Genomic DNA, 12036 nt, shown 5'->3' on the forward strand with positions numbered 1-12036 from the left:
TCCTCCCCTTGAAGGCACGCACAACATTTTGCTTTAAAAAAAAAAAAAAAGAAGATGGGAGAGAAAAATGGCATGGCGAAACAGACGCGCCGCGACGCGCTACGACCCGACAATAAAGCATACACTTAAAAATGCATAGCAAAAATGGCCAAGTGTAACTGGGCTGCGAAATGAAACGTACATTGCACAACACACATCGCGTGGTGAGCTGACGAACAGAGTTTTATACATTCAACTGTCCCAAAATTGTATGAACAGCTGTCCAAAATTGCATGAACAGCTGTCCAAAATTGCATGAACAAACGTACTGCTCTGGAACTTCCTCAGTGCAACTCACTACTTGCGTGTGTGTGCCCCTGGTTGGTGACGCAAAATAGAGTGGACGGGGGAAGGGTGGAGGGAGATCCTCTCCTAAGTCTTCCACCACAAGATACTCAAATTGGAATTCTTTTTGTTTTTTCCTGAGATAAAGTTGTTCTTTGTCTGCCTCGGATCTGCGTAGCCAATTGGTCTGTGCAGAGGCATACAGGTCCTATTTGTCCCCCCTTGGTTGGTAGCTCCAAACACTTGAGCATACGCATCGTTTTGGTTCCCTCTCGTCTGGTCATTTTTCCTCCTCTCTAGTTGGCTCCTCCTTCCATATGCATCATCACCCATTGGGTAGGCCACCTTCTCTCCGTTGCATCTGATGAAAATATTTTGAGCCCCGTAGTGATGCGTGTTTGGCAGGCGGTTCTCGTTTGGTAGGCGGTTCTCGTTTGGTAGGCGGTTCTCGTTTGGTAGGCGGTTCTCGTTTGGTAGGCGGTTCTCGTTTGGTAGGCGATTCTCGTTTGGCAAGCGGTTCTCGTTTGGCAGGCGATTCTCGTTTGGCAAGCGGTTCCTGCCTTGCAAATGATACGCTCTACGAGTGCGACCATTTGGGTTCGCCCCCTTGGCGACTGCGTCGTTATCGTGACCACTGAACGGCCCTGCCCTGTGCTTCTCGTCCTTCTGAATTACGTTGCAGGGCACAATCGGTGGTACTTTTTTCACATCGGGACTGACCCCCACACCACCTGGAGTGACGTTTCTTGGGCTTACGACAGACATCGGCATGTGGGACTCAACCTTGGATGGATGAAAGTGAACCAAGTGAGGGGCCGAACGGAAATTTTTCTTCATCTCGTCCCCCTTTAAATTCAAATATGAGGTAGCATTTTGTTTTTTTTTCCCTTGGCTCTCCTGCAGGCACGTGTCAGTACCCTGTTCTATGTGTGACCACCACACGGAAAGGCTCTCCACCTTGGGGTTCATCTGGAGAGTGTTCTTCTCACCACTCCTTCTCATTTCATCGTTGAAGTTAAGAAGGCGTTTTTTCCTCTCCTCCTTGGCATGAGACAAACACTCCTGCTTTATATTCCCATGTGCCTCCACTGTCCTACCATTGCTGCATCTTCCTGTACCAATTTGGTGTTGTGTAAAACTGGTCGGTTCCTTTTGCTTATACCTTTCTCTTTCTGTTTCCTTTTTTGCATTTCCATGAGTTAGGCTTTTCCCCTCAGTGGTGCTTTCACATGCGACATTCGTGTCAGTCCTACCTGCCAACATTGGGGTCGTCTCCATGGGGTTTATTTTTTCCCCCTTGGATGCACCTACCATCCGTCTACGCAGCATCGGCCCCTTTGACAGCTTCCCATTCGGTCTCCACTCGCGGGGTGAAGGCCCCTCATCACCCGGATGGTCCCAATACGAAGCAGACATACAAGCAACCCGGTTGGTTGAAACTCTTTCTCTTTCCATTAACCCCTCGGGGAGGCAACCTTTCTTCTGTACCTTTACATCATACCCCTGAAAGTTTGCCTTATCTGTGTAAGGCGCGTCGGTCGCTGGGTTTCTCCTCGAAAGGGATTCTAGGTCCCGTTCCTTGGCAGTTCTTACAGAACCTATTTGGGACGGACCCGTTGAACCATGTCCGGTTTCACCATGCTTCGCTTCACCATGCCTCGCTTCACCATGCCCCGCTTCACCATGTCCCGCTTCACCATCCTTCCGATCGCAGTGAGAAATCGAAATGTCCTTCCAACTTAGAGCCATGTTGCGTGTCCCCAAGGAATGATTGCTCCTTCCATTCTTCGAGTCCAAGTGGCTAAAGTGCACCTCCACCTTCCTCGCATCAGAGAGGTTAATGTCCCCCCTCGTAGGTGTCACATCAGATCGAAGTTTCACCCCATTGCCGCTAACCGATTGGTGCCAACTGCCATTCATAGGACCCTTGTTCCCACTGTGGAAATAAACTTCTTTTGCTTTTCCGTTTGCTTTTCCGTTTGCATTGACGTGAGGGTAATGGGTCGGGTGATGGATCGGGTGATGGTGCGGGGTGCATCTGCATGCCGCCATCTCGTCATGCAGGTTCGTTGATTCCAATGGGGGCACGTCCTGCGGTTCCCCTGGGTTCACTTTTTTATATAGTTTGTTTTGTTCCTCCTCTTTTGGGTTCTCTCCATCGGTGGGGCTTCCACCAGCGCGGTTTCCATCAGCGCGGCTTTCCTCCGTTTGGCTTCCACCCGCGCGACTTCCACCAACGCGACTTCCACCCATTTCTGCTCGCTTCTGCAAAATGCCCCCCACCTTTTTCCTGTGCTTTTCCTCTGCTTCTGCCTTTCGATTCATTTTCTCCAGTTTGTCTTTCAAGCCCCTCTTAAAAAAAAACAAATAAGTTTTTCGCTTCTCCAGGTAGCTCTCTTTTTTCCCTGCACTGGAGTAAACCGCGCTTCCCTGCTGAGCAGCCCCCACGTCAGTGCCCCCTCGTTTGACTACCCCGTCTTTCGTTCTCCTACTTTCAGTTTTCTTGGTTTGCTTCGTCCCCTCCTTCGTCCCCCCCTTCGCGTTGTTTCCCCTTTGACTACCCACTACACTCCTACACAGGGAACTCCTTTGCTTTATCAAATTGGTTCCCCTTTCCCCGTGTGCGATTCCTTTGTTCGTTTGGATACCTTTGGAGCTTCCCTTCTTCACGCTGTCCCGTTTGGACCCCCTTTCAGGGATATGCCCCCCCATCTCAGCCAAAAATCGATTCAGTACCAACTCATCACTCGAGATTCTGGTCTTTCCATCTGCTTTCCTTCTACCCCTTGATGTCTCTTCCGGACGCTTCTTCACATTGGCCTTCAGCTGTCTGGGGGTTACCACCACACGAGGGTCTCTCCTCAAAGCGGGCTTGTCCTTCGTGTAGTCCTTCCCCAAAGGGATCCCTACCGTCCTAGTGCTTCTACCCTTTACCCGCTCGGCCGTTTTTTCACCCACGCCGCTTCTACAATGTGAAGGGACCTCATTTGCTGCTAACCCATGTGGCAGCACTTCTTGGCAGCCTTGCTCCCTTTCGCCTGCACTGTGTTGTTTGCCCAGTTCACCTCTCTCCCACATTGGGGGCAAATCATCCTTCAGCAAATCCCTTTCCTCCCTTTCAGCCGCTATATGCGCTTCATCCTCGCTAGCTAATCCGTGGTCCACATCTACCTCTCCCCCATTTGCATAATACCCTGTGGTGTTAAACCCTTGGAGGAGGCTGTCCCCGTCTATGGTGGTCGACTCCTCCGTGGGTGATTCACCACCTCGGAGCGATTCTACGAGAGTGCTTTTTTCCTTGCGCTTAAATTCTTTATCCACATGGTTCTTGAATAGCTCCTTTTGGTTCCGCTGTTCTACAAGGGTTCTGTGCTCCTGGTTGTGGTTCCTTTGCGTTTTCGTTTCTGCACGTTTTCCGTTCCACTTGGCTACCTGGCTAGCGAGCACTCCACCGACACTGCCACGGACGCCGCCGTGGATACTACCACGGGTGCTACCATGGATGCCGCCGCGGACACTACCACGGGTGCCATCTCCCGCCTTCGCACCAGCTTTCAGGCTAATCCTCCCGACTGTTCCCCTCGAGGCGGGGAGCATCTGCATGCTCCTTATGCCCCCCTTGGGGAGATAGTCCCCACCGCACCTTGGTTTCACCGAACGTGCCTGTACACCTTCTCGACCCTTCCCATCGCTCGTCGCGTTAGAAATGGTATGTCTCTTCCCCACGTCACGGAGCGCCTCCGCGGTGGTCCTAGTGTCAGGCAGATGCAGTGCAGTGCTTTTCCCCCCTGCTGATTTTCCACTGTGGATTTTGCCGCTGATGCTGCCGCTGGTATTGCCGCCGATGCCACCGCTGGTATTGCCGCCGATGCCACCGCTGGTACTGCCGCTGATACTGACGCCCATGTTGCCACCTCCCAGACGCAGCTCCGATATGGTGTGCCGCTTCGATAAATACTTCTTCCTCTCGCTGGAAATCTTCGCCTTCGTTTGGGGCGCCCCCTTCCTACTCGTGCACTCGATAATGGAGCCCATGTCGTTCGGTTCGTCCCTGCCTTTTCGATGAAGCGCTTCTGCGTGTTTGCCCAAGGGGTGCGGCTTGGCGCTGCTCGCGGTCCCGGTGGTGCCGATCTCGGCAGCGGGGGTCCCCTTATTAGCGATCCCCTTTGCGGAGGTCCCCTTATTAGCGATCCCCTTTGCGGAGGTCCCCTTATGAGCGATGCCCTTATTGGTGACCCCCTTATTGGTGACCCCCTTTGTGGCGACCCCCTTACTGGCGATCCCACTTTTGGGGGTCCCCCCTTTTACAGGTCCACTCCGACTGCTCCTTAACCCTTCACTGAGCACACATTTTTGAAGCCTTACAATTTTGCTCTTTTTTTTTTCTGGGTTGGAAGAAAAACACACTTTCTTCATTTTGTTATTGGCCTTTTTTTTTCTCAGGTGGAACTTACATGGAGAATTTCTTCTCTTTGTCGAGATCCCAGATACTGCTTCACGTTTTTTCATCGTGTCTTCTTCCACCATGTGCTCTCCTACCTGTTGTGCTTTCTTACCACTAACTGAGTTTTTACATGCTATTTTAATTTCTTGGTTCCCTTTTTTGGTGCTAGTGGAATGGCTCCATGTGTTGTTTGGGTGCACCTTCACTGCGTTGCCCTCTTCCCATTGGGGGGGCCAATCGGGGGACCGTTCGGCGGGCCAATCAGCGGGCCAATCAGCGGGCCAATCAGCGGGCCAATCAGCGGGCCAATCAGCGGGCCAATCAGCGGGCCAATCGGCGGACCATTCGGGGGACCAATCAGGTTGGCCTTCCACATCTGACAGGGATTCATTCTGCTCCTTCAACGTGCCACCCGAGCCGTTTCTAACTTTCTCCTTTCCACATGCAGAGGCCTCCTTGCGGTCCAGCTTCCCCCCGTTGGATGCGCAGGAAGACACCGCATGTAGCCGAACGGCATCGGGATCTACGTATGGATCAACGTCTAGCTCTACATATGGCACCCCGTCCAACTCTACGCATGACTTCACGCCATACCCCACGCCCGATCCCACGTCCGATTCAACACCCAATTCAACGCCCGATTCAACGCCCGATTCAACGCCCGATTCAACGCCCGATTCAACGCCCGATTCAACGCCCGATTCAACGCCCGCTTCCACCTTTGCTCCCCTCTCCATCTCCGTTTCCAGCTCCACTTCCAGCTCTCTCTCGAGTTGCCGCTCCTCCTCCCTGATCTCCCTCTCCAGCTCGTGTTCCAGTTCGTACTCCAGCGCGTCTTTGAAGTCTTCCTCCTCGTCGTGGGGTTCACCGGAGAGAGGTCTATGATCCGTCATCTCACCACACGCCATCTCACCACACGCCATCTCACCACACGCCATCTCACGGCACGCCATCTCATCGCACACCATCTCACCGCACACCATCTCACCGCACACCATCTCATCACACACCATCTCATCACACACCATCTCACCGCACATCGGAGCCGCCTCGCCCCCCTGCAGGGTGCACGTCCTATCCTTGGAGCCATCCGGAGTGGGGCACTCCCTTTTCATATTCGCCATGTCTATTTCTAAGTCAACCTCGGACAAGCACGACGACATAGTTGTAATTAAATTGTCGGACGAGGTTCTTCCCTTCCCCTGGTCCATGGAACAGGACGCGCTCCTACTCACAATGCTGCACATCTGCCTTGACTCTCCCTGGCTACATCTATCGAACGAGTTAGAACCCGTTTGATTCTGTTCTTCACACTTGTTCGGGGATGCGCACCGTTTGAGTGATTCAGCATGGCTAGTTACTACATCAGAATAGTTGTCCTCGCACGATGATGATGAGCAGTTGGAATGCACACACGATGGGGAACTCAATCTTGGAGAATCCCTTTTGTCCTTCATGTTTATGTAGCCGTAGGATGCATCTCTGTGTGGAGGGAACTCCTCCCCCTTGTGGATTTCTCCATCCGATGGAGTTCCCTTAACGTTTTCTTTGGACTCCCCTAGATGAGGATGTTGATCTGTGTGACTACCTGCACATACGCTTGGTGTTCTTTCCCCGCTGTGCAAATTTTCTTTGCAAGGAGTGAAGACACCCTTCGGAGAATAGAAGTCATTCCAGACTACCTCCCTTCCTCCCAAACTACACCACCTTTTTACTCTCCTGTGGATATCTACACCATTGTGTAGTCCATTTGGAGGAGCTTCCTCCCCCAGGTTACCCACTCTGTATGGTGCGTTTCTTTCTGCGATCATCACTTTATTTAAATGAAAAAAATCGTTTCCATTTTTTCCTCCATTTGGATTATAGCGGATGGTATTTTTTGTTTCTTCATTTTTTTCATACGAATGGTTAGTATCCATCCGATCTGTTTTTTGGGGAGTATCTCCTCCTGTTACAACTGTGACATCGTGGAGTGGGCTTCTATTCATGGGGGAGAAAACACCTTCCAGCTCAACTGTGTATGCTTCTTCTGCCTCGTTTTGGAATCCTCCCATGTGAACGTCTCTACACCTATCTCTGAGTTTCACCTCCCATGATGTCTCACCCTGAGGAGGTGCCATCTCTCCCACATGGTCGATATATTCTCTCTTTCCATTGTCCCTCTGTTGAATGTTAAGTAATCCATTTTGGTACCCACCTCCCTGCATCGTCATTATCATGTCGGCTTGGTCTCTCTCCCATTTGTTAACTCCTTTTTCACTTATATTTTTCTTCCACTCTAGAGGGGTATTCTTCCTCGACATATTTCCCCAACCAGTATGGTATCCCTCGTCCACATGGATAAAGGACCCTTCCTCGAAATGTCCAATTGGATAATCAGTATTCTTGGCTACTCTCCCATTCTTTGGTAGTCCTCCTCCATTGGGTAATTGCCTCTCCGTGAAGATACTCAGGAGTCCACGCCCCTTGAAGGTCGCTTCATTTCTTAACATGTGAGGGCTGTTCTGCACCGTCTTGGGTGTATCACCTTGTGCCTCCGTTTGTAACGCCTGCCTAGCCATCACGTGAAAGCTCCTGCCCGGGCTTTCAACGGAGGGACGACCACCTCTTTCTGCTGCTGCGGATGGTGCTGCTTCTGCTGCTGTTGCTTCTGCTGCTGTTGCTTCTGCTGCTGTTGCTTCTCCTACCGCTTCTGCTTCCCCTGCCGCTTCCTCATCATAACTTAGTTTCTGTTTCTTCCTCTTCATTCCGATCATTCTGTATGCACCTTTTTTATGGCTCATTATAAAATTAGATTTGGGCTTATCTCTCAATGGGCTGCAACTTGGTGGTGAGTCATGAAAGGTGCTTTGCTTGTCTCCTTCTGTCCAGTTTGTGTGATACGTGTGGGTAGAGGAAGAGTCATCATACTTCTTGATCCATTCTGCTTTCTCTACCGAAGGGGGTAATTTCCTCACAACCCCAGGCTGCTTCGCATAAATGCCGTGGGGGGAAGGGTAGTGAGCACCCCTGGCCACATTGCCGCGAAGATAATTTGTGAGGCTGGTGGGGAAGGCCTCCTTCTGGTGACTGCCTACGTTCGGGTGACTTCCTACGTAAGGGGAGTTCCCATTGCAGGTGCTGTTATGGTCTGTCCACTTGGGAGTGGCCCAGTTTGGCGTGTGGTCAGCGCGCTTGCCCCCAGTGATGCGGCCACCCTCCGCATGGAGTTCATCACACTCTGGGGGGTACTCCCTCCTGAGTGTACTGTTCAAACAAGGGGACGGGCTGTTCCCCCCTCTGAAGTACACCTGGGGGGGAGCGGCAGGAGGAGGAACAACCACATGCTCGTAGATGCTAAATTTGATGAAGGAGTTTTTGTCTATAGCTACGTTCTTCCTTTTCGCGCATCGTTCGATTTCTTTGGAGAGTTTGAAGATGGGCTCGGGGGCTCCTTTCGCGGGATCTTCTCTCATGGGGGTGCTATGCTGATCCAGCGCGTCCACCGCGTCCTCCCCATCTGCCGCCCCCTCCGCCCGAAGCAGAAACAAACTCTGGTTGTGCACCGGAAAGAAGTTCCCCTTAAACCAGGGATGCCTCAGCGCCTCTCCAATTTCAATTCTTTTTTTAAAATTGGGTTCTAAGCAACGAAAAATGAAGTCTAATGCAGGTTCTGACAAGTACAGTCCTTTCTTCTCCCTCAACAACTCGTGGTACTGTCTCCTTTTGAACATATTCCAATGCACATCCTTGCCTAAAGTACACCTGAACAACTCCTGCTTAGTCAAACAAAAATATAAAATATAACCAACACAAAACATATCAACCTTTGTCGGATCATATTTGCATTTCTCATAAACCTCTGGAGGACGGAATATCTTTCCAAAAGTTTTTGTATACTCTAAGAGGGTAACCTCATTTTTCTTGTTCACAGTGAAATAGGTTGCCTGTCCAGGGTCATTAAGAACAGGATAAATTAATCCATTTTTTTCATTTTCAAATAAAAGTACATTTTCTAGAGAAATATCTCTTAGAGCTAATTTCCTACAATGTAGAAACTTAATCGATAATAGGATCTGATAAAAGAGATACTTTGCTTCTTCCTCTGTGAATGGTTTACTTCGACTCTTCATGACTTCGAATAGATCTCCATGGATTGCAAATGGCATGATCATATAGACATAATAATCGTCGTCAAAAATGGTATCGCAACTGAGGATGTTACTATGTCCACTCATACAATTTCGGTAGTGATACTCTGAGAGTGGATCTTCTTGAACCTTATCCTTTGCTAATTCGATTAGATTTTTGGACAGAATTTTTATGGCCTTCTTTTTGTTCACTAAACCATCCTCTGAAGATTCGACCACCTGTGCGAGGTACACCCCTCCGTAGATGGCCGTCTGTAGCACGCTCAGTAGCTTGTATGTGGTTCCTTGGAAGGTGATGGATCTTCCGGCGAGTTGGTGTGACAGGGCGGTGAACTGCAGGGGGGGGAGAGAAAAGTCCACATATTAGACACTCATGTGGGGGGAAGAAGAGATAATAGTCCACATATTGGACACCCATGTGGGGGGAGAGAAAAGTCCACATATTGGACACCCATGTGGGGGGCAGAAGAGATAATAGTCCACATATTGGACACCCATGTGGGGGGGAAGTTACCCCATCGTGGCCCCCCCACACGCATGCTCGCTCTCCCTTACGTATTTCATCCGCTGCTCCCTGGGGAGCTGGTCGAGGCCCTTGTCCCGCATCGGCTGGGTGCTCCTATACTGGTAGACAACACTTCGCTGATTTCTAGACATGACACCCCTAGGGTTGATATCAAGATATATGGACGAATCGAGATCGGCCTCTCCATCTGCATGTGTAACGTCCAACTTTAGCTTCAACTCAACGCAGATGCTATGTACATCGGGGGTTATGTTAAAAGGGGGGAAGTCCACGTAGTCCTCGTGATCGAACAGGTGATATGACGGGGTAGCCCCCTTCCTGCTGCCACCTTCTTCACACTGCTGCTGGTAAATCTTGTGCATGTTCTGTATCAGCTCGTTCTCTATGTGTATACAATTCTGGGCCTTCCTCTCCGGATCAGCATTTAAGAAATTTGGGATCTTCGTCTTCAGATGCATCGTTTGGTTGACTCTCCGGGGGGGTCTCTTAAAAGGGACTGTTCTGGGAAACTTGGACTACCTGCCCAGTTCAGGGGCCTCTTAAAAGGGACTGTTCGGGGGTGACTCAAGGTAGACAATTCGAAGTCACTTGACGTTAACAATTCGAAGTCACTTCACGTTAACAATTCGAAGTCACTTCACGTTAACAATTCTGGGTCTGTCTCGACGGGGACATCCACGGGGGGTTGGCTTACCACGGCGGACAAAACTGTGGAGGCCTCCTTCGCGTTACCAATATGAGCAAGACCTGTCTGTTCACGTAAATTATTTTTATTTTATTTTTTTTTTTATTTTTTTATTTTATTTTTTTTTTTTTACAAGCTAGGGGCAACCTCTCGCTCGCGTGTGTTCACGAATGTGATCACAGTCTTCCCCACAAAGTAGACTCTTCTTACGGTTATTTGTAGGCAAAAAAATAAAATAAAAAACAGGTTTAAAAAAAAATCAAATCAAATCAGGGTAATTAAACACATGGGGAAACAAAATTTCGCGCCAGTCGGAAGGGACGTTGTGCGCGTGTGGGGGTGGGGGGGGTTATGACCTGAGGTTGCACAATTTCGAGAGTTGCGTTTTGCGGGCACGGGGGTGAGTGTGTGTGTCTAGCTGCGTGGATGTGTGCAGGTTACTACGTGTAGGGGCGTATATGCGTGGTGTGTGTAATCGTGGTGTATATGCGTGGTGGGTATAATCGTGGGTGTATAATCGCGGGGGCATGTACGTACGTATTTGTGTGCGCCGGTATGCGCTCGCAGGGCGGCTCGCGCGACCGCTTACGCGTGCGCTCTTTAAAAATAGAGGGCCGCGCGCGCCGCCTGGTTCGACAAGCCTCGCAGGGGAGGGCGCGCATGGAGTACAAGGAGGTGTCTAGCGCTCTGGTATGCACATACCTGCGTGGGTTTCTCACGCGAGCTTAAAAATCGCTTGTCTTAGCTCTTTAATCTGCCGCAAAAAAAGCGCTTTCACAAAAAGTATGTGTAGCCAAAACCGCGCTGTCGAAAAAAGTATGTGTAGCAAAAAAAGCGCTTTCACAAAAAGTATGTGTAGCATAAAACGCGCTTTCACAAAAAGTATGTGTAGCATAAAACGCGCTTTCACAAAAAGTATGTGTAGAAAAAACCGCGCTTTCACAAAAAGTATGTGTAGCAAAAACAACGTTGTTGTTAACATGATTGTGTTTTCCTCTTACATTTTTCGTAAACTAAACACTTGTTCACTTTTTTTTTTTTTTCCTTTTCTGGTAAAAAAAAAAAAAAAAAACCAACAAAATTTTTCTTGCTCCCCTTTTTTTTTTTTTTTCTATTCCTTTTGGGGTACACACATTCTACACCATTAGCAGAAGTTTTTCTTCCTCTTAAAAAAAAAAAAAAAAAAAAAACTCAACAGGATGCCAATTGTTTTTTTCTTTTAGCATAATGTAGAACGAGTCTTTTAATTTCATTTCCTTCTAGCTTTCCTTGTGGCTTTATCCTTAATTTTTTTTTTTTTTCTTCCTACTTAGCTCGACGCGTGGGGAAGCCCCTTGGGGATCGCATAAGGCCAAATTCCCGGGCGCCTTCCCCACCTGCACGAACTGTGCGGACTGTACGGGCTGTACGGACTGTACGGACTGTACGCGTTTTGTATGCGCATGTTCGTGCATGTGCAGGAGCCCACGTGCCAAGAAACACCGCGCTAAATTGCCTCCTCTTCCAGTTCCTCCAACATGCACAAGCATATATGCTGTATAGGTACTGCGGAAGTGAAGCCTACCTCCTGCAAATCCTTCGCGATCCTTCGCGTACCCGCTTCGAATACGCACTACATGCAAGGAGGTATGGAAAGCACCTGGAAAAAACGCCCCCCCTCCTTTCTCCCAGTATAGAATAAAAAAGGGATAAGCTTCTTCCCTTTTGTAGGTACTTACTTGCTCGCCCACGCATCCGCGTGCCAATTTAGTGCACGTACGTACGTACATTTGCATGGCCAGGAATTGTACGTCCTTGTGTGCAAGCATGCATTTGTCTTTTTGTACTTGAAGTGGGAGGTTCCTTTTGAAGAGGCAATTTATTTCTAGAAAGGGAAGTACACGAGGGGCTGGGCTCCAGAAAAAAGCGCGGAAAGGGGGGGATTTAA

General features: G+C 49.6%; 1 protein-coding gene across 1 annotated transcript; it reads right to left on the bottom strand.

Moving 5' to 3' along the window:
- Positions 1–411: 411 nt before the first annotated feature.
- On the bottom strand, positions 412–9882 carry PCYB_083810 (protein kinase domain containing protein; the record flags this gene model as incomplete). Its single annotated transcript, XM_004222119.1, has 2 exons — positions 412–9231; positions 9454–9882. 2 exons carry the CDS (start codon positions 9880–9882, stop codon positions 412–414), a joined length of 9249 nt encoding a protein of 3082 aa, XP_004222167.1.
- Positions 9883–12036: the final 2154 nt, after the last annotated feature.

This window comes from Plasmodium cynomolgi, chromosome 8, assembly GCF_000321355.1.
Source record: "Plasmodium cynomolgi strain B DNA, chromosome 8, whole genome shotgun sequence".
Lineage (NCBI taxonomy): Eukaryota > Apicomplexa > Aconoidasida > Haemosporida > Plasmodiidae > Plasmodium > Plasmodium cynomolgi.